At 33.8% G+C, this 22,402-nt stretch overlaps 1 protein-coding gene across 5 annotated transcripts in view; it reads left to right on the plus strand.

The window, feature by feature from the left end:
• Positions 1–2,229: 2,229 nt before the first annotated feature.
• Positions 2,230–22,402, plus strand: part of CASK (peripheral plasma membrane protein CASK) — a 624,590-nt gene continuing 604,417 nt past the window's right edge. The window contains exon 1 of one of the 5 annotated variants that reach the window (XM_074185376.1): positions 2,230–2,817. In XM_074185376.1, the coding sequence (XP_074041477.1) occupies positions 2,759–2,817 (59 nt within the window). In that variant the 5' untranslated portion in view covers positions 2,230–2,758. Of the gene's footprint in view, positions 2,818–19,698; positions 19,758–22,402 lie in introns of those variants that run through there. The other 4 variants (XM_074185387.1, XM_074185391.1, XM_074185398.1 and 1 more) reach the window with 4 other exon arrangements.

The raw sequence follows: 22,402 nt of genomic DNA on the forward strand, positions 1-22,402 counted from the left end.
TTCTGATAATTCCTCTTCCATATTCTCTGTTTCACTATCACTGTCGTCATTTGAATCAATAATGAATTTATTTCTACCATTAATATGTGTTTAGTCTTTTTCCACTATGAACCTTTTTTATTCCTTTTCTGCCAGTCTTTTTCGGTAATATTAATATTTCTTCTTTAATTAGCTGTATTACCTTCTTATAAAATTTAGGAAAATTATTTTTACGCCTGATGCTTTTTTTCAATTTTTCCCAAATCAACTCTAAGGGATTGAAAGCACAAAAATAAGGGGTAAGTCTCGGTATGGTGTGTCCATACTTTTCAGCAATGCTCTCAAGGGCATACACCTGTTTTTGACTATTTCGCTTACAGTTGAGAACGGAATTTCGTTCAAATCTGATGTTGCTCGTAATAGTTTGTTTCCCTCGAAACCAAACTTGAGATGTAGATTCTTATATACATAGAAACATAATCTCTTTGTTTCAATATTCCAATGCATCTGAATCTTATTTACTGGTTTTTTTTTTCGCATTGTTCACCATCGCTATTAGAATCATTACACTGGAAAAAGTCTGCGTTGTTATCACATTCATTATTACTATTAGTACTTGTCCAAGAACGCCACACTTTGAACAGACAACAAAAATTTTAAGTAATTATAACTACACCAATATCGAATTTCAACACCCAAATCGCGATCAGTTCCTGAACTGAACACGACGGCGATAACCTTCCCCGATTTCTATTCGTCACCGTAACATGACTTCAAATTTAATTTTATAACTCTTCAGCAATTGTAAAACTCGGTTAGTAAAAATAATTCAATACGAACTGCCAATTCTGCAGTCCACGTGGACTAGTTCGTAGCCGGTTTATTTTCATGTATTGGTTTTTTTGGCCTTTGAGAGTGCCGCCAATTTTAAGTGTGCACAATATCGAATATACCTACTAATATAATCGTGTTTGCGTACTAAAACAATTTTATGATACTATTTGTCACCTACTGCTTCTAAAAATACATGATACTGGTGATTTGTATCTACTGCGCTTGACAATCAGAATTCTCTTATCCTTGGTATTGTTTTCAAATTCCACGAGAAAACCGGAAGAAGAACCTATAAACATTCTGAAAAAATTGAGAATGCCGTACCTATAAGCAGTGTCGTGGTTGAATCATTTTTCACTTTACAAATTAATGTCATTTTGCTAATAATGTCATAAGTTATTTCAACCTTGCTGGGTTTGACAGGTGATTAAATTCAAAGTAAATAATTCATATCCCTCATTCCAACTTATTCAATTTATACTTATTCAATTTTTCCTTCGATTCCAAAATTTTCGAAAATGAAAATAAGTAAAAAAACATTATAGAAGGAAAACTTTTTTACAAATGCACTAAAACTTAATTGTTCAATCTGATAAAAAGATCAAACTTGGAGAAAAACAGTGGCATACAATATCAATTAGGTAGCCCTCTGCAACTGATTTCATGAAAAGAAGCCTCTTGTTACTGCTAATAAACACACTGAGTTTCGTTGAAATCGGCCAAAAGACTTCTGAGATATAATTAAAAGAAAAATGTTTTTAGTAAAACTTTGACACTCCGTTATTCGGAAACGAAGAAAGTTAGGACACACGTTCATATAATTTTTTCCATGAACTATGACGAGTAATCGCTACCTTAAATTATTCAAGTATTCAGTATTCAAGATACACCCTGTATATATAAACTACTACATGTGTTACTTTATTCCTGCCAACTTATTCATTTTGTATGTACTACTGCTGTTCTAGGAGTGGGAGCAGTTGAATGAATCCTCACAACTAATTGAAACAAGTGGAAGAAATTCAACAGACGAAACATTGATTTTGAACATTTCAATTCGCTTTCCTCTCCATTTCGTCAAAAAAAATTCGTATGTTCAAAAATTAATCTGAAATCATTACTTTTTAGGAGCAACATTATTTGAAGTTGCTCCAAAGAAACGGTTTAATTTTTTTAAGGGAACATTTTAATAAAATATTAATGCAAATTGAAATATCTTGAAAAGACGGAAACTGCGATTCAATTCGTTATATGACGTTGAAATCAAATAAATGGGACACTGCTAATGATTTCCTTCTTCTACGCCTATGTACTACTAATCTTCATTTTTTTTTCACGAAACTGACAGATCTGTTCTAGATAGCATAAACATTCAACTTTTATTGCCAGCATACAAATTAATGGGTCTTGAACAGATAATTTATCACGTATAATTCAGAAAACTAAATACTTCTAATCGCTTTTCAAAATGCGCAGCGCATGTGTGATAATAACGAAGCCCTGGCGCGCTTGATCTGCCACTGCTCATTGCTGTCAGTTGCATTGGTTTTTCGTTTATAGCGGTGTCTTTAGGGTGTGAACAGTTGCAATAGACTTATTATATCTCACGTGAAGTGGTTGAAGGTTCATTTTTTGTACTTTGATTAAATTAAGTTGAAGTTTATATGTTACGGAACGTAAACATTGTCGCTCATGTTTATAGGAGTGGTGCGGCCATATTAAAGATTTCCCGGCTAACTCGAGTTCATTACCGCCTGCTTTTAGGCAACACCGAATACGCGGTTGAGTGTGACTTTTGCATAATTTGAAGTGAACGTAGCCTCACCCACTTTGCACATAGTGACCTGTGTTTTAGGAATGACAACAAATAGTGCGGGTGTATTTTCAATTTTCATAATTTCACTGTGATTTTTACTTATTTGCGCGAATCTTTTGAATTTGCAAAATGACTGAAGAAGAAGTTCTGTTTGACGATGTTTATGAACTGTGTGAGGAGATTGGCAGGTAAATGAGTTTAAAATGTAAAATTAATTATTCAACTCACCAATTTTTCTTATCCATTATGAAAGTTAATTTTTAATATTTTTTGTGAGAACTATTAAAAATCAAAATTTCACTTCTTGATAATTCACTAGGATTGCATAAAGGTAATGAATTGGTTATTAAAATCTGTAAAAGGAACAGCTGATACAATGACAGAAAAGTGCATGCGCCCAAAGGATATTTTCCTAAACATACAAAAATTTGCAACTGTTCGAATATCGTGAAAGTCACTTATAACTTTATACAATTTCAAAAAAATTTATAATGAATCATTATATATCATATATCATAAGAAAAAATATCGTAGTATGCCCTGAAACTTTAATAAACATTTCAAATTTTGTCCCAAGATAGACCTTTCAGTACTTGACATTTAAAAAAAAAATTATTAAAATCGGTTTACAACTTCAAATATATATATATATATATATATATATATATATATATATATATATATATATATATATATATAATTATATATGATATATATGTTAATCCAATATCAATTGGATTAACATATATATCATATATCATATGATATATATCATATATCATAACATTTTTTCAATTACATATACCTATATTGTAGAAATACCTAATATTTTACAAGAGAACAGTAGTGGTCGTTAATGTTCTCAAACTACAAAAAATGATTTTCTTTGAGTATAACACCACCACATGTTTTTTCAATGGTAGGTGGGTTATATTATCGGCCAAATTAATTGAATTTAGTATATTAATGGTCATAAATCTCATACAAATGAAAGGTAACAAGAACATTTATTTCAAGTTAATATAATGGTACTTATATAATTACTCATACATACAACCTGTATCATACTCTCGATCATACTATTTTTCCAAATCAGTGAATTTTTTATTGATAACACAGGGGAACAAATTTCATTTTTTTTGTAGCATGAAGTTTTATGGCTTTTATTTATAATCACGACTCAGATGAAAAAATCTCTTCTTCAAGTGATGAAAGTGAAACAACTGATTTGAACCCACATATTTCTCCTGAGCCCCTCAACCAGGAAGAGCTCAACGCATTGGTCAGGGACCTTGGCCTTTCTAAGAAAGCATCGGAGATGCTAGCTTCTCGATTGAAACAAAAAACATTTTGCCAGACTGAATAAAAACGAAAGAGATGAGAATTTTTCAATCAATTATTTTCATAATATATTATAGTTTATCAGAAAAAAAATATATTCGCGAATTTTTCATTCATATGCTTTCATGTGACGAAGAGTAGAATATCTTTAGGTTGAAAATTTTCCAACGTATTATTCATAAAAAAAAATAGCGTGTACTTTTGGATTTTCCATACTTGAAAAAAAATCGGTTTTGAGGCGCCAGGACCTTTGCACCGCAAAGCCGTGGGCGGTGGCCAACACCGCACACTTCTTGCAACTTATCACGAAAGTTACTTCCACGACTATATTTTGCTGTGAAAATTGAAGAGAAATTTGCATAATCAAATAGTTACAACTTGAATAACCGGAGCACCGAAATTAAATGACTTTATGATCTTGTCTAGAGACTCCATTCAAAAAAATACTTGAAAATTCTTCATCAATTTCTATTTTGTTTCCTTCAGAATAATCTCCCTCAGGCATAATACACTTGAGCCAGCGTTTATTTAATTCTCGAAGCAGTTCAGATATGAACTTTTTGGTGTGTCCTTAAGCTCTCCCAGAGATCCAATTTTTAAATCCATGCCGTCCTTTCATAAGTCTTTTCAGTCTGTTGAACAGGAAAAAGTCGCAGGAAGCCAAATAATAAAAATAATAATGGGGAACGAGAAGTGCCGAATGTATTGGAACTATTCGTTCCCCACCCTCAGGCTCATACAAGCTAATAAACCTGATGTAGTCCTTCTCGACCACCAGAGCAAGACGATATTTTTCATGGAGTTTTCAGCTCCTGGCGAGACGAATATCGTCAGAAAAGAGGAGGAAAAACGGATAAAATATCGGGATATTCTCTTCGAACTCCGCAGACTCTACCCATACCACTCTGTCAAGATGGTTGTTCTGATTATTGGAGTCCTTGGTGGAATGATGTCCTCTCTACTCTCTACCGGCTTGCCGCACTAAGGCAGAAATCTTAGCCACACAGATGCAGAAGGCTGTCATTCTTGGCTCACTGCGCTTGCTCAGGGCACATGATTGTCGGACCCAATGATCACTTACCCCACGGTGTGGGGAGTGGTCATTGGTTGATAATGCTGGCGCGCCCTCCCGAATGTATCGGGGCTTTGGGGGATAGGACCAGCGCACACTACGGTGAAAAAAAAATAATAATAATCGTCTTTACTGTAGCTGTAGTTACCTAGAAATATTTAGATAAATTATAGAGTTAATTGCTGATATAACAAAAGGCGAAGTTCAACTCAGCACAAGTGCTACTGGGTTGTTCTTCCACACAACCTAAAAAATATTCGACCTAGGCTAAGACAAAAAGAAAGTAATACATGAAAAAAATTGAGATTGTTCAAATATCTATTAAGATGCTGAAGAAGAGTTCCATTACTGAGACTTATTCTGGTCTCATCATACTCAAAGTCGGTTTTCGAACAGGAGTTTGAATATTTTCCGTAAGAAATTCAGAACGAAAGTTCTGAATTTCTCATTTATTTTGGTAACAGGTTGATCTCTTGGCATATACTATAGCTAAAAGATCGCTTGAAAAATTCAGTTTTAAAACTAGGTGGGGTAAGAGTATCCTTAAATCTAATGTTCAGATTGTGAACATCAGTACGAAAAATGATTTTTCTGTACAGATGGCGTTTTGGTTTGTGTAATTTTGTTATACAGTGCTAGTCAAAAGTCCCCTCCCCCCCTCGTATCTTTTGAACGGGTATACTTATAATAATGAAATTTGGAGTGTGGAAATAAACGGATGTAGGCTTCTTAACTGGTCATAACAGGTGACGCAATAGTCATAAATGACGTCACAAGGCCACTGTGACCAAAAATTTTAAATGGGACCCTATGGCAAGTGACAGCTCGTTTGAAAGGTATTGAAAATACCTATTCAGTCATACCAATTTTGTTTGGGTTTCGGCTGATTTTGATTGATAAATTGAAGAAATACGAAAATTATAGTTTCGCATTTAATTAATAAAGATTTAAGAACCAGTTCTTATAATAAGTGTTCAAAATGTGCTCCATCTACTTCCTGGCAGTAATGCATCCTATTGCTAAACTCTTGTCGTACTCGTCCCAGTGTGTCAGCGGAAATTGCCCTACATTCTTCAACAATTCGTTGTTTCAGAATGGCAATACTGTCAGGTGCTGTAGCGTAAACCTTATATTTCAAGTACCCCCATAGAAAAAAATCTAATGGTGTAAGGTCCGGTGACCGAGCTGGCCATTCGATCGAACCTCGTTGTCCAATCCATCTACCACGATATTCTTCATCTAGGTAACGTCTTACTGCACCGTAATAGTGTGCAGGAGCACCATCTTGTTGAAACGTCATTTCCAAGTTGTCGAATTCATCTGGATTATCTTCTAGAATTTCAAGAATTAACGCCTCAATATCAGTTTGTAACATCTCCAGATACAATTCACCGGTTAAGTTAGCATTGAGAAAAAGAGGCCCAACTATGTGGTTTCCCAAAATACCTGCCCAAACATTTACTTTTTTTGGAAATTGAGTATGTTTTTCACGAAAGATGTGAGGATTTGTGTCACTCCAATACCTCACATTTTGAGTGTTAACATTTCCATTGAGAAAGAAAGTACTTTCGTCACTAAAACAAATTGTCTGTATGTAGCCTGGTTGTTGGTTCATTTTATCGGACATAGTTTCACAGAATTCTAGTCTTCGGTCGGGGTCATCATCTGAAAGTTGGTGCACCATTTTTAATTTGTATGGATGAAATTTGTTTTTAGCCAACACCCTATGTACTGTCCTTTGACTGACTTCACAGATAGACGCAACTTGGGCTGTGGAAGAAGTAGGGTTCACTACCATTTCTCCAAGTATGTCAATTTTTTTGTCATCACTAATTGTTGGTCGACCAGATCGTTTGGCATCTTGAACACTACCTGATGCTTCAAACGTCCGAAGAAGCTCCCTCAAATAAACCCTCGATATAGGGCGATCGGGGTACCTCTCATTAAACAGTCGTTCCGCTGCATGGAAATTGTTTCTACATTCACCAATTATTAAGATAGCTGCTACTTTGTCGGCTACAGTACGTACCATTTTGCCTATGTAAACACTTAAACGTCTCGTTAAACAATAGCTTAGGTAAATTTTCAAGGTATAAACACTTTTGACAAGTAGATAATTCAAACACGTCAACCTTTTTGACAATGAACCAGAGGCGTACTTTAAAATCTTTATTAATTAAATGCGAAACAATAATTTTCGTATTTCTTCAATTTATCAATCAAAATCAGCCGAAACCCAAACAAAATTGGTATGACTGAATAGGTATTTTCAATACCTTTCAAACGAGCTGTCACTTGCCATAGGGTCCCATTTAAAATTTTTGGTCACAGTGGCCTTGTGACGTCATTTATGACTATTGCGTCACCTGTTATGACCAGTTGAGAAGCCTACATCCGTTTATTTCCACCCTCCAAATTTCATTATTATAAGTATACCCGTTCCAAAGATACGAGGGGGGGAGGGGACTTTTGACTAGCACTGTATAAATTAGCAGCATTTTATATCTGTCTATTTTACATTGTGATCCACCCCGTATCTCGTAACTTATGGGATATTCTTTGATATTTCCTAATTCCATGAAAGAGCCGTAGTGTTAAACGTTAGCCAGGGAGCTTTGGGTTTGGTGACTCTAGAAGTAGTAATGGGAACATGTCGATCAAATAAATCATGAAGGATATTTATCTGGTGAATACGATGGCTGAGGCATGATTACGGTGTTTTTTTGAGCAAAAAATTACGAAAAAGGAATGACGAGTGAGCAGATGCATTGTCGTGATGCAAAAGCCATAAATTTTTTGTCCCCGGTACCGGAAGTTTTCTTCATATTGCTTCTCGCAAGCGGCGCATTACTTCAAGACAACACTCCTTATTGATGATATATACGACCATTTGATCAGAACTCCTGATGCACTATGCCACGTGACGATTGGACTTTTGTTTCGATGTCATAACCATAAGCCCAGTTATGATCCTTTTAAGAAAATCTGAATCGCTATTGACGTCATTCAATAATTGCTGAGCGATGCTCATACGACGGTTTTTCTTGGTCAAAATTCAAAAATTTCGGAAGAACTTTGCGGCCAGCACATGGTTCATGCTCAACATTTTCAAAAAAAATACATGGCATGAGCCAACCGATATGCCGACTTCCTTAGGAACTTATCTTATAGTGATTCGACGATTCTCCATAACGATTCTCTCCGGAAAGATTTTAAATTTTTTAGGTTATGAAAAATTATTGACTTTTCAGAAACATGTACTAATCACTTTTGTTGCCTCTACAAATGTTTTTGAATAATTTATTTTTTTTAAGGCTACAAACCGTGCGCGATTCACCCACGTAGGTAGGTACAAATACAAGATCGTGTTTTCATCAATCATATATATGTTATATTTGAGTTCTTCAAATATAGTTAAAAAAGTACTTTCTTTTCCAAAATTACAGTATATGCCAATTTATAATATTTGCTACTAGTCGATATCACTGAAACACTCGCTTGGTGGGGAACGAATGAATGATGAAGCATTTTCTGGTTTTATGGTATTTTCCCACTTGGACATTTTATGTGTTCTATTTCTGGATTCCCGATTTCAAGATTCGTATTGGTGAATTGTAAATTAAATGAAAGTCGAATTTGAAATGCATAATTCCTACGACGTACTTTTCTTGAGGACAAAACACAAGCACTATAGGAAAATCTTTAAGGCGCTCTCAGAGCAGTGCCTGTGCGAAAGTAGTGATTGACATTGGATTTGAATCGCTGGAGATCAAGTCAATTCGGAAAAACGTTTTCATGAAGTTTATTCCATATAAACGCATTTTTCCAATCATCACCCGATTGTGGATACCAACAATCGAAACGTCGTGAAGTAACTTTGCTTATTTCAAATCTTTTAATGTTTATTTTCCTTTCTTTTGTTTTATTTGAGTATTTGATTTTTTGATTGTATTTTACTTCATTGTAATTTCATTTCAGGGTGGTTATTTTCAGCTATTTGTTTATAATTTCATGATTTGTATTTTGGTTATGGTGAATGTGTTGAGCAGAAAGGTGGGCTGACATAAGCGCGCCACGTGACTGGGTGGTCTGTCTCGTTGACTGGTTATCTGTTTTAATTATTCATGCCCACAGAAAATTCAAATCTCCCGCCATGATTTTCTTCGATGCAAAAGCGTGCGCTCTGATTAGATGGCGAGCTGCGTGACAGTTTGAGAACGTTACGTGACAACTTGGTATACTCTGGTTGGTTCACCGGGTAGCTAGCTGGGTGACGCGACACCACGTGACAGTTTGGTACACTCTGGTTGACTGGGCGAACTGAAAGGCAATCCGACTAGACTAGAATATACGTAACTTCAGCGAGACTGACCTCCTAACACACCAACCAGGTTGCCTGCCAGCTCGTATGGCATACAGACCACCCAGTCAACCAAATTGTCACATGGTGTCCTGTCACCCAGCAGTGAACCAATCAGGGTGTACTAAATTGTCACATAGCGTCCTCAAAACGGTTACGCAGTTCGCCATTCAACCAGAGCGCACGGTTTTGCATCTCAGAAGATCGTGGCGGGAGCTTTGAATTTTCTGTGGGTATAAATAATTCAAACAACACCAAATATTTTATATCATATTAGGAATTTGAAATCATTTCATATAATATTAGACAATAGATGTCCGAACCGATGAAATTCATGGTTGAAAGGTCATGTCAAATCCTTGTTCAATAAATTGCTAGAATGTTGAGATATTCATATATTTTTACGTAATTATGTATAATAGATATTATGTATTCTGCAAAAAGTTATAGTTTTAAAAATAAAATTAACATACCCAAACAGGTTAACTGGAAAAAAATAATGAAGAAGGGAAATAAATATAGAGCCTTTCATTAAGCGCTTCCCATCTTTAAATTTAAATAAAACAAAGTATGTGTGAGATATCATTGTAATTTTTTATTCATTGGGAAGACCTATGTGTGGAATATTACATCGTTCAAATGTCCGCAATGGTTGGCTGGAGCCCATCCAAAACGTCCAATTTTTCATGACTCCGGCGCATAAATTGTGGCTTATTCGCATACATTTGCAACTTATGAAAACAACACAAGATAAAATCTAACGGGGTCAAATCGTGCGATTTTGGTGGTCAGCTCACATCATCTCCACATCGCTCGTGCTGAATATTCAATGTGGCATGAGCTGTGTGGCACGTAGCACCGCCTTGTTGAAACCATGTGTCAGTAATGTTCAGATCATATAATTCAGGCCAAAATGAGTTAGTAATCGTCTATCTATAGTGCTAGCCGTTGAGAGCGATAGCCTGGACAACGTCGTTCTTGAAGAAATATGAACGATGACGTGGCCATCCCAAAATTCACAGCAGTGGTTTTTTCGGTATGCATTGGACGCTCTTGGATCTCACGTGGATTGATATTTTCCCAAATATGACAATTTTGTTTGTTCACATATCCATTGATCTAAAAATGGGCCTCAACTCTGAAGAAGACTTTTTTATGAAAATTAGAGTCATTTGCCAACTGCTCCATTCCTTGAACAGACGTCGTTGTCTATGGTCGTTAACCTTCAGTTCCTGGGTTAGTTGAATTTTCTACAGTTGCGGGCCCAATTTACGTCGCAAAATTCGCCAAATTGGGGTCTGCGAAAGGCTGAGTTCTTGTGAGCGACGCGAAATCGACTACTTCGGATGCTGCTGCACAATACCACTAACAGCGACGATGTTTTCGGCCTATCTTGCGTTGAGTCGATGAAACAAACAGTCCTCTCGGTAGGACGATTATGGCGACCATAAAATGGGCGACGCGAATTATCTCACCACCTAGGACAATCCCGCTGATCTAGCAGTACCACCACCCTGTTCCAGATGCTCTCAAGACAGTTCTCACAGGAGCGCACATCTTCGAAGCTTTGCATCCAGAGTCAGTTAGATTTTACTCATCAAACCAACAACACGTATAATTTCATATATTTTGTATTTCTGTAATTTTCCATTTTCAAGTTTGTAACAATAAAAGTATTTTTTAAAAAGCAAGTTTAGTGCCGTCGATAGTTAATTGGCGCAGTCGACAGTAGGATTGTCAGAATTACGCGTATCGTACGAGTGATTTTCGTTTCAACGATTAATTGGCAATCGAACCTTTGTGAACAGAACAAGTTGGTGTTGAAAGCAGAGCGGCTCCTAGAACTTCAGGAAACCCAGTCAATCGAAGACCTGCAGAAAACTCCGTACCGAAGCTGTTTTCGAGAAGAGGAACTTCATCGTCCCCTTCTGCAAGGAAGAAACACTTGGTGAAGACAAAATCGCTGAACCAGGGCAGACTCCTTATAGTGGTTAAGAAAGCGATGGCCAAAATCTTGCTTTTATTGTGAGTACTCTGATTTTATGTCGCTTGAAAATATTTTTCAATCATTGTCTTTAGCTGACTCAGACAATTCTATTTCCAACCCAAATCCAAAAACCAATCGAGTTTTTGTAAACCCCTTTTCAAATCGAAGTAATTTAATTTCTCAATCAATTCCAATCAATAGTAATAATACATCTTATAACCAAAACCCAGAATTGAATATTTCAAACTCTTCAGAAATGGCAAATGTTTTCAAACCCGAATATTTAAATTGTTTTCCACAATTCGATGGGAACCCAAATGAACTCAATAGATATTTGAGTACTTGTGATAGCTTAATTACTCATTTTTATGATGCCGAAAATCCAAACTCTTTCCAAAATATATATCTATTGAATAGTTTGATTAGTAAACTAACAGGAAATGCTAAATTAGTAGTTAATATTCAAAATGTCACGACTTGGAATATTTTGAAAGACACACTGTATAGGAATTTTGCGAATGAAACAATACCCGGCTGAAAAACCTCAACAATTTTTTGATCGAATTTTGCAAATTCTCAATCTGATTTGTTGTTATATTGATTCTCATGAAGCAGACGAAAATTCGAAAGCTTTAAAACACAAATTATATAATTCATTAGCTTTAAAAACGTTTTTATCTGGATTAAAAGAACCTTTAGGAACTACAATTCGTTGTATGAGACCTATTGATTTGAATGAAGCTTTGCAATTCATCATTCAAGAAGAAAATATCAATTATTATCAAAACCAATCAAACAGAGTTTCTCTAAGACAAAATAGTAGCCAAATAAGATCAAATTCTAATCAAAATTCAAATCAGTCCCATTTTCCAAGAACTTCTTTTAATGCTAATACAAGAAACGATCAATTCCAAAATCGTCAATCGTTTAATCAAAATAGATCTTCAAATAATCAGTTCCATCCACAAAACAATTTCTCTTCACAGCCTATAAATATTCAACCAAGAACTAATGTTCCACAACAAAAAATTTTTTCGAAATTCTCAAGTTTTCAAACAACCTACTAATAACCAGAACGTTTTCAAGCCCAATCCCAATCGGAATCTTCCCAGTCAAACACCTATGAGTGTTTCAACAAGGCAAACGTTCAACAGAAATCAGCCAGGTCTCTCATTTTCTAGTAGACCTCAACAAAGAAACTTTATCTCAGAAGAAATTTTCAATACAGAAACGAATGATATCGAATATTATTCACAAGATTCTGAAGTTGAAAATCAGAGCCAGTATGAAAATTTCGAAAATACTGAATGTAATCCTGATGAAAATTTTCAATTGATAAACCAAGACATCAGTCAAACGTAGAACCAGTGATAATATCTTTAAATTCAAGTAATTCTAGAGAATTACCCTATATAATTCTACCTGAATATAATTTGAAATTTTTAGTCGATACAGGTTCGACTAAATCTTTCATTGATCCAAATCTAGCTTATAATCTATACCCCGATAGAATCCAAAATGATCCTTTCATAGTGTCAACCGTATTTCAAAAATCTTGTCACAAACATAGTGCTTTCATTCCAATTTCAAGAGTATTTATCGTTTCTGGAAATCTGAAATTTTATTTATTCAAATTTCTCAATACATTTCATGGATTGATAGGTATTGATAACTTGAAACTACTTCAAGCAAATGTTAACTTGAGCAAAGGATTTTTGACAACACCTCATTCACAAATCAAACTGCATTATCATAAAATAAAAAATGATTTGAACCTCATTACCATTCTTCCCCGAAACGAACAAGTAATTAAGATAAAAACATCTGTACGCGACGGTGAAATTATAATTCCTTATCAAAAGATACACAACTGCGAAATTCCAGAGAGTTTGTCGATCGCGAGAAACGGAGAAGCGCTAACAACTATATTAAATAACAGTACGGATTAGATTACACTAGATTTCTCTGAACCTATTGTCGTTGAAAAATTTGATAGAACATGCATACAAGAATTTAACTTCAACAATTTTGATGAGACGTACAAACGTAAACTGGACTTATCTAATATTAGAACTGACCATTTGAATGTCGAAGAAAAATCAATGATAGAAAAATTATGTTTAGAATTTTCTGATATTTTTTACCATGAGGATGAACCGCTCACTTTCACAAATAAAACTAAACATCGTATAAAGACAACTGACGAAATACCCGTTTATACAAAGACATACAGATGATATCCATTCATTCACAAAAAAGAAGTCCAAACACAAATTCAAAAAATGTTAGATCAAAAAATTATAAGGCCTAGTAGTTCACCTTGGTCGTCCCCAATTTGGGTCGTCCCTAAGAAAATGGATGCCTCCGGTAAACAAAAATGGCGAGTTGTTGTAGATTACCGGAAGCTTAATGAGAAAACAATTGATGATAAGTATCCCTTGCCAAATATAACCGATTTACTAGATAAACTAGGTAGATGCCAATATTTTTCGACTTTAGATCTTGCCAGCGGTTTCCACCAAATTGAAATGTGTGAGGAAGACATCGAAAAAACAGCATTCAATACCGAAAATGGGCATTACGAGTTCCTCAGGATGCCATTTGGTCTCAAGAATGCTCCCGCGACCTTTGAACGAGTGATAGAGAATATCCTTAGAGGTATTCAAAACGAAAAATGCTTAGTTTATTTAGATGACATAAACATCTTTTCCACATCTCTCCAAGAGCATATTGAAAGGCTAAGAGCAGTTTTTCAAAGACTCAGAGAGTCAAACTTCAAAATTCAACTTGATAAGTCAGAATTTTTACGAAAAGAAGTGGCTTATCTTGGGCATATTGTTACTCCGAACGGTGTCAAACCAAATCCGGATAAAATTAAATCAATAAAGAACTTTCCTATTCCAAAAACAACTAAACAAATTAAAGGATTTTTAGGACTGTTAGGATATTATAGACGATTCATTAATAACCTCGCGAAATTAACGAAACCACTTACCAAATGCTTGAAGAAGGGTTCACAGATCATCCACGACGAAGAATTTCTATCGTGTTTCGAAACTTGTAAAAATTTACTAATTAACGAACCAATCCTTCAGTAGCGTATGCTTCAAGGACTCTAAACGACTCCGAATCAAATTACAGCACAATAGAAAAAGAACTATTGGCTATTGTCTGGGCAACCAAATATTTTCGTCCCTACCTTTTTGGCAGGAAATTCAATATAGTCACGGATCATAAACCACTCCAGTGGCTATTTTCAACGAAAGATCAGAGTTCTAAATTGCTAAGATGGCGAATTGAACTTGAAGAATATCAATATAATATAATTTACAAAAAAGGGTCATCCAATACGAATGCTGATGCACTTTCACGCATTGAACTACACACAAAAGAGTCAAAGACTTTTTGGGAAGAACTAGACGAGATAATCGAAGAGTCCGAACGTCTAGCCGGCCCCTCTATTATTTTTGATAACCAAAATAGCGTTAACCCCAACTTAAATACACCGGACTATCAACCATCTTCGGATATATTAGAAATAGGTAAACCTCTTCAAGATAATATTTCTATAATAGTTAATGCCGACACAGAATCTACTCAAACTCCTGAAAAACATGAACTAAACCCAATCGAAGAAATTGATGACGTTACCGTACACACTAATACCGAGAAAAATCCAATTGTTGAAATACCCATTTCAGAATCCCCGGTAAATTTTGGTCAAAACCAAATTATTTTTCAATCTGTTCTTCATTCACCATCTAAACCAAAAATAACGATCTTATTTGAGAAGAAACAGAGAATGACTGTTCAGCTTTCTTTAAATAACTTTGAAAGAGACGTAATCGATTTTGTAAAAGAATATATCGCACCTAACATACCTTATTATCTTTACTTTGAAAACTCAGATAATTATGAACGATTTTGTGAAGTAATTAGACAAAATTTCAAATGGCCTTCATTTAAATTTAAAAGATGTACATTCAAACTAATCGATGTCACAGATAAAAAAGAAGCTTTAGAACTGATACAAGTATATCACGAAGGTAAAAGTAATCATAGAGGCATTGACGAGACCGAACAAAAACTCAAAACCCTTTATTATTGGCCCAATATGAAAGATTCTATCCAAATCTTTATTAACGAGTGTGAAATCTGTCAAAGAAGTAAATACGAAAGACATCCTATCAAAACAAAAATGAATATAACTCCGACAGCCACCAAACCATTCGAAATTATCCACATTGATGTTTATACTTTAGAAAAAAAATAAATTTCTTACTATTATAGACAGTTTTTCGAAATACGCGCAAGCATATCATTTGCCCTTTTTATCGGCTACCGATATAGCTGACAAACTTTTGATATCTTTTTCACATCATGGCGTACCTATCCAAATTATAGTTGACAACGGATCTGAATTTAAAAATACAGTTATTGAAGAACTTCTCAAACTGCACAAAGTAAATGTACATTTCTGCTCACCCAATCATCCCCAATCAAACGGACAAATTGAAAGACTTCACTCTACTCTCATTGAACATTAGACTTCTCAATACTATAGGATTTCTTAAAACACCGCCTCAAACGAAAATGGTTTACGCTATACTTGCATACAATCACTCAATACATTCTGCAACAAAATTAAAACCCATCGATATAGTTAATGGACATATAACCAATGAAAATCCATTCGTTATCGACATAGACAATATTCTTCTCAATGACTATACAAATGACCACCGAGAAAAAACTAAATTACTTTACGCGGAAATAAACAGAAAAATAATGAATCGAAAAGAAAAGGTTATTTCAAAATCTAATGAAACGCGCGATAATCCAGAAATGTTCAAACCTAATTCTAAAACGTACGTGAAAAAACACTTGAGACAAAAACACGCTAACAAATTTGAAAAACCAACCACTATCACAAAAGTAGACGAATCTATGAAGACAGTTTCCACAGAAAATCATGAAAAAGTACACATGGACACTTTAAAAAGACCAAAAAAGAAGTGCTATGATTTTAATAAATAGTTCATTTCATTTCTTTTCAGAATACCTTTTGTATTCGGACTTCAGGACAGAATAACATTGAAAAACCTGGAAAATAATCCTGGTATGATACCTTTAAAATTGGGCACTGCCAAAATTCAACAATACTCACACACACTGATACACTACTATGACCTGAATCCATTCATAACTGAAATCCAAAAACTGAACGACCAATACGGACAAACTTTAGAAGCACTCAGTATAAACAAAAACAATATTTCCTCAGCTGAAACAGAAAATTACATCAAAATTTTGACTTTGACAAAAGACAAGACTGAATCCAAATTGCAAGAAATAATCACAAATCCCAAACGAATCAAAAGAGGATTGATTAATGGTATTGGTTCGATATTTAAATCAATTACAGGAAACCTCGATGCAGAAGACGGGGAGCGGTACGAAAAACTTATTAGGGAACTTCAAAACAACCAAAAAGTATTGGCTTCTAGTGTTGTGAAACAAAATTCAGTTTCAATCAATTTAATCAATAAATTCAATCAAACTGTTCAACAAATAATTCACAATGAAAAATTTCTTCAAGAAAAAATAGTTCATATTGCTGCCATATTCCAAACAAAAAGTTATGAATAAAATAGAGCATATGTTCACGATATACTCAATCAAATGATTGATATAATTGAAATAGTCAACTCTGCCTTACAGGACATTGAAAATTCCATAGCATTCGCGAAACTCAACATTATGCATCCAAGCATAGTGAAGCCCACTGACTTATACGCCGAACTTCTTAAATTACACGGAATTATTGCAAAGAATCAATTTCCTATTGATATTACTTTAGAAAACATCTTGAAATTAGAGAAAATCATAAACATCGAATGTTTTATTCTGAATAATAGAATAACCTTTCTTCTACATGTTCCAATCACATATCCATACATTTTCGATTACTATCACTTATATTCAATCCCTACATATAGTCAAAGTCAGTTCAAGGCACTTATACTCAAAAATTCATTTTTACTGAAGAACTCAGAATATTTCACATTTAAAAGCGACATTGTGTCAAAGTCGAACCACAATTCTATGTCTGCAAGAAAATGCCGATTAGAGAAATTTCTGGAAATCTCTGTGAGCTGCAACTCCTGAAGATGGAAGACACTTCCACATGTAGACAAATCGATGTTAGGATTACTAAGCCAATAGCTAACCAAGTGGAGGACTCTACCCAATGGATAGCGATATTTCCAAATAAAACGACAATCCACTTACAATGTAATGAACAAGAGGAAGTTCAAAGAATAATTGGATCATATTTAATTGACATACCAGTAGGCTGCAAAATCAAGGCGAATCAAATCGAAATAATCAATGAAGAAAATGTAATCAATAGCAATCAAATAATATTGATTCCCGAATTGAATTGAACCAAGAAGTTTAAATATGAGTTTTCAATTGGACGATGTTGACCTAAAAGAACTCCAAAACCTGAAAAATCAGCTAATTGATAACAATCCTGAAATAACATTCAACCAAGGCGGACTTTACCAATCACCGAGTATATGGACTTTAGTGGTTTACTTAGCGATCATATCAATGATAGTTTACTTCTTGTACAGGAAAAATGTACTTCGATGTTGCACCAATAAGAAGCCAAGTCAAGAAGAGAACCAATTACAAGTAGTAAATGAAGTAACCGATCTATCCACTGTTCAACTACCCCGCTGTGCATGATAGTTGAATCTTCGGGGGAAGGAATTATCTCACCACCTAGGACAATCCCGCTGATCTAGCAGTACCACCACCCTGTTCCAGATGCTGACAAGACAGTTCTCACAGGAGCGCACATCTTTGAAGCTTTGCATCCAGAGTCAGTCAGATTTTATTCATCAAACCAACAACACGTATAATTTCATATATTTTGTATTTCTGTAATTTTTCATTTTCAAGTTTGTAACAATAAAAGTATTTTTTAAAAAGCAAGTTTAGTGCCGTCGATAGTTAATTCGCGCGCGGTACGTTGCCTAAACAGAACACCTATTTTAATGAAAAAAATTCATTATTTGCACGTGTTGTTGAATGCTAAGTTCGTCTATGGTGATTTGTCAAAGTTCGGAAGTCCCGTTGAAAACAATTCAGTCTGATGTCTTATAATTGAAGGCGTTCAATATTCACAAATTGAACTAACTATAAATAATTTTCAAATATATGTTATTAGATATTTGAAAAGATTTTGTATTCTCGTTTAAAAGCTAAGCAGTCCGATTCTTTTATCATGTGTTAAAAGTAGTATATTATGAACAGTAACAGATATGATGACGACTAAATGGGGAACAGTTTAAGAATGAAAAAAAGTTACAGGAACTTTCGCTCTCCTCGAGTTATAAAGGACAAAAAAGGCCGTTTTTGGTATTTTTACGAATATAATTGTTATTTCAGAAACTTAAAAAAAAATAAGAAAAAGTTTGATTCTGATCGAAATGTTCTATAGCCAGATAATGATCTTTGATGGAACGTTTCTTGTTTAAACGGCCACCATTAACTTTTTTTTTCAAATTCGGACCTTTCTGCTTCGTTACAAATATGGATAAAGCGATAAAATTAGAGTTCAGTTGTATATGACACTGAATATTTTTATAATGTTCAATTTAAAAATAACTAACATCATCAGTGACAACAATTTTCAATTTCGGTCCTGTCATCAGTTCTTTTGTAAATTGTTCCGATTTCTTCAAAACGTATTCAACTATTGTCATACCTCTGACATTACCCAATAATTTTGATAAGAAGATACCCCAAAACAAGAAACATTCGTATTTTTCCTTTTCGTAAATTTTTGTTTTACAGTATTCCTTCTTTCAAAGCTGATTTCTTCTGAATACATTTTTATATGGGATATTTTCATAATTTTCAAATCTGTGAGCAACGATAATAATGGATTTTGTTCGAAATACGATTGTTGTAAAATTTGGTTCAATTAAAAACCATCTCACTTCATTCACCATTTTTGAACGCGTAGGCTTTGCTTCGTTTCTGTAGCAGTTGTTGATATCTGTTAAGAACTGTCAGTCGTCTATGCACTCGGCTACATATTAAACATGTATTCAAATGGCGAAAGGACTGGTATACTATTTACTTAGGAAAAATCAGATATAAATACTCTTTTGGCAAGAAATATGTATGGAGAACTATACCAAAATCGGCGTATTCTGAACATTCAAATTTTTAGACGATTAGAAAGTAATTTGAGGGACTATGGTGCATTTGACAGAAAGGTGTTCATTCGACAAGAATAAAACTAGAAAATGTGTTCTAAATGGAAGTGTAAGGGACCAAATAAATGTTATGGGTAAGCAAATATCACCTCATAAAGAATAACAAAGTTAAAAAAAATTATTCCCTTTGGTCAGTTAGTGAAATATTTTTAGTAAAGATTGTTCAGATATTGTCCACGAACTAGGAATTTCTGTGAAATCTACAATAAATATAAAAAAAATAAAAATGAAAATTCTACGGAATACGCAAATTTCTTTATAGGAGGAATAATACAAACAATTTCCAGGAAAGGTTGGGAATAAATGTTTGGTTGGTAATTTTGGAAACACACATACTAGATACTTTCCATCACGGTGAGCATTTGAATGTTGAAATGTATCTACATTTTCATTCAATGAGGTTGACGGGCTACTTTGATAAATTGCCACCCTACATCCGCTGTGAAATCAGTATCCCTCGCCGTAATACAGTAATAGTAAAAGAATATTTGGATGGGTTCTTCCCAACAAAATGGATTGGAAGCAATGGGCCAATTTTCTGACCAGTTCGATCTCCAGACCGTACCATTTTTTATTTTTTGTTTGGAGATACAGATAAAAGGATGAAGTTTCTGCGACTATCCTAAACAAAAATAAAAGATGCATGTAATAGAATTACAACAATATTTGCATACAACAGAAAGGTCGTGAATTCAAGCAATCAATGAAGTTAATAATAATACAACAATTTACTAATTGTATTTGAACAATACAATTTGTAAATTGCTATATAATGTTATATAAATTTGAATTGAAAGGGGTTATATTTTTAGGAGTGATTAATTTTTGGGAAAGAAAGTTTTTGGCTTTCTACTACTCCATCTGATACAAAAAAATGGATGAGAGAATCTTCCAAAGAATCGGAAGGAAGTAATCAATTTGAAAATAAGTAACTCTATACATGGATGTATAGATCATGAAAAGTAACTTTCAGACACAAACTGAAAGAAAGTCCTCCTGAAACAGCTACTTTCATATAAAAATTGAATTACAAACAAATGTTTGATATACAAACTGAATAGAGAAAAGTATCTTCTGTATAATTCAGGGTTCATATAGAAGTATTTGTTTCGAAAGAATATTTTTCTTTCGTGTAATTCAATGTTTATATGAAAGTAGCTGTTTCAGGAGGACTTTCTTTCAGTTTGTGTCTAATAGAAAAGTTGTTTATTTTGACAAGATCCACCACATACTTAGTTTTTGTAATGTTCTCAGCAACTTCACTTAGCTCCCTAGGAGCTAAGTACTATGTATCGATATAGAAAATTGTAAATATCTCGAAAACGATCACCGTCAGCGTTGTTGAGGAGGTGTACCTTTTTTACTTTGAAAAGATGTGGAAATTAGGTTTTTTCATGAGAAGTACCAAAAGTTTACTGTCAAAAATTGAAATAAAAAATGACAGCGTACGCAGCGCCCTCTAGATGTTACATGAAAATTAATACGAAATTATGATTTTCCACGTTTTGGACACCAATAGACTTTTTTTCTTAAAATTATCACAGGAATACGTCACTTGAATATTTTGACGTACTTATGTTACACCCTATATATATATATATATATATATATATTTATTTATATATATATATATATATATATATATATATAAATATAAATAAATAAATATATATATATATATATATATATATTTATTTATATATATATATATATATATATATATATAAATATAAATAAATAAATATATATATATATATATATATATATATATATTTATTTATATTTATATATATATATATATATATATTTATTTATATTTATATATATATATATATATATATATATATATATATATATATATATATGTATTGTTTGATTTCTGAGATACAGGGCGTTGAAGTTTGAAAAAAACAGCTATTTATAAAATATCATAAATATCCTTAATCCGATTTGGTTGAAATTTGCTATCTACCTCTAACTAGATTGAAATTATTAGGTCCAGTAGTCTCAGTCACCACAGGAAAAAACGTACACAACTGATTCGCTGTTGTTATTTTTAATTATTTTAGAATAATCAGCCAAAAACACAACTTTTTCGTCGCTTGTGTTTTCTTCAAGTTTAGCTTTGTTTTCGAGAAAAAAATCAGAGCCACTTTGCATAACATGAACACCTGCTTTGGAGCGAAGCTGAAAGTCATATATTTGTTATATCACTGAAAGTCAGAGTTGCCGATTAGCAGTTATTCCATCATGAATAATTTTACTGAACGCTCCACTGGACGTAATAATTTCAATCTAGTTAGGGATAAATAATCTCCTTATTACTTCAAATAACTGTAGCAAATTTCAATATAAAGATATTTGTGATATTTTCAAGACACTGTATCAAGACACTGTATCTCAAGACACTGTATAAATTCAATTCACTGTATCTCAAAAACGAAGCAACGCCGGAGATATGTTCATAGGGACTTTTTTTCTTAAAACGACCTAACGAATCATCTTCTGATGTTTAGTAAAGTAGTTAGGAAACATCCTGTATATACTATGACCTACTTGAAAGCGGTACACCTACCTAAAATTTGCATCTTTTCTCCGATTTTGAAGAACTTTATTTTGAATTGTAGAGCTCAAACAACTGTATTTTGGGATCAAATATCATTTTCTTTCTACAAAAAACCAAGGTCTGCTGCGATCATTTTTATAGGTTTGAATACAA

Source organism: Leptinotarsa decemlineata, unplaced genomic scaffold (assembly GCF_025532065.1).
Source record: "Leptinotarsa decemlineata unplaced genomic scaffold, Ldec_3_MD MMD2_P_RNA_scaffold_2, whole genome shotgun sequence".
Taxonomy (NCBI): domain Eukaryota; kingdom Metazoa; phylum Arthropoda; class Insecta; order Coleoptera; family Chrysomelidae; genus Leptinotarsa; species Leptinotarsa decemlineata.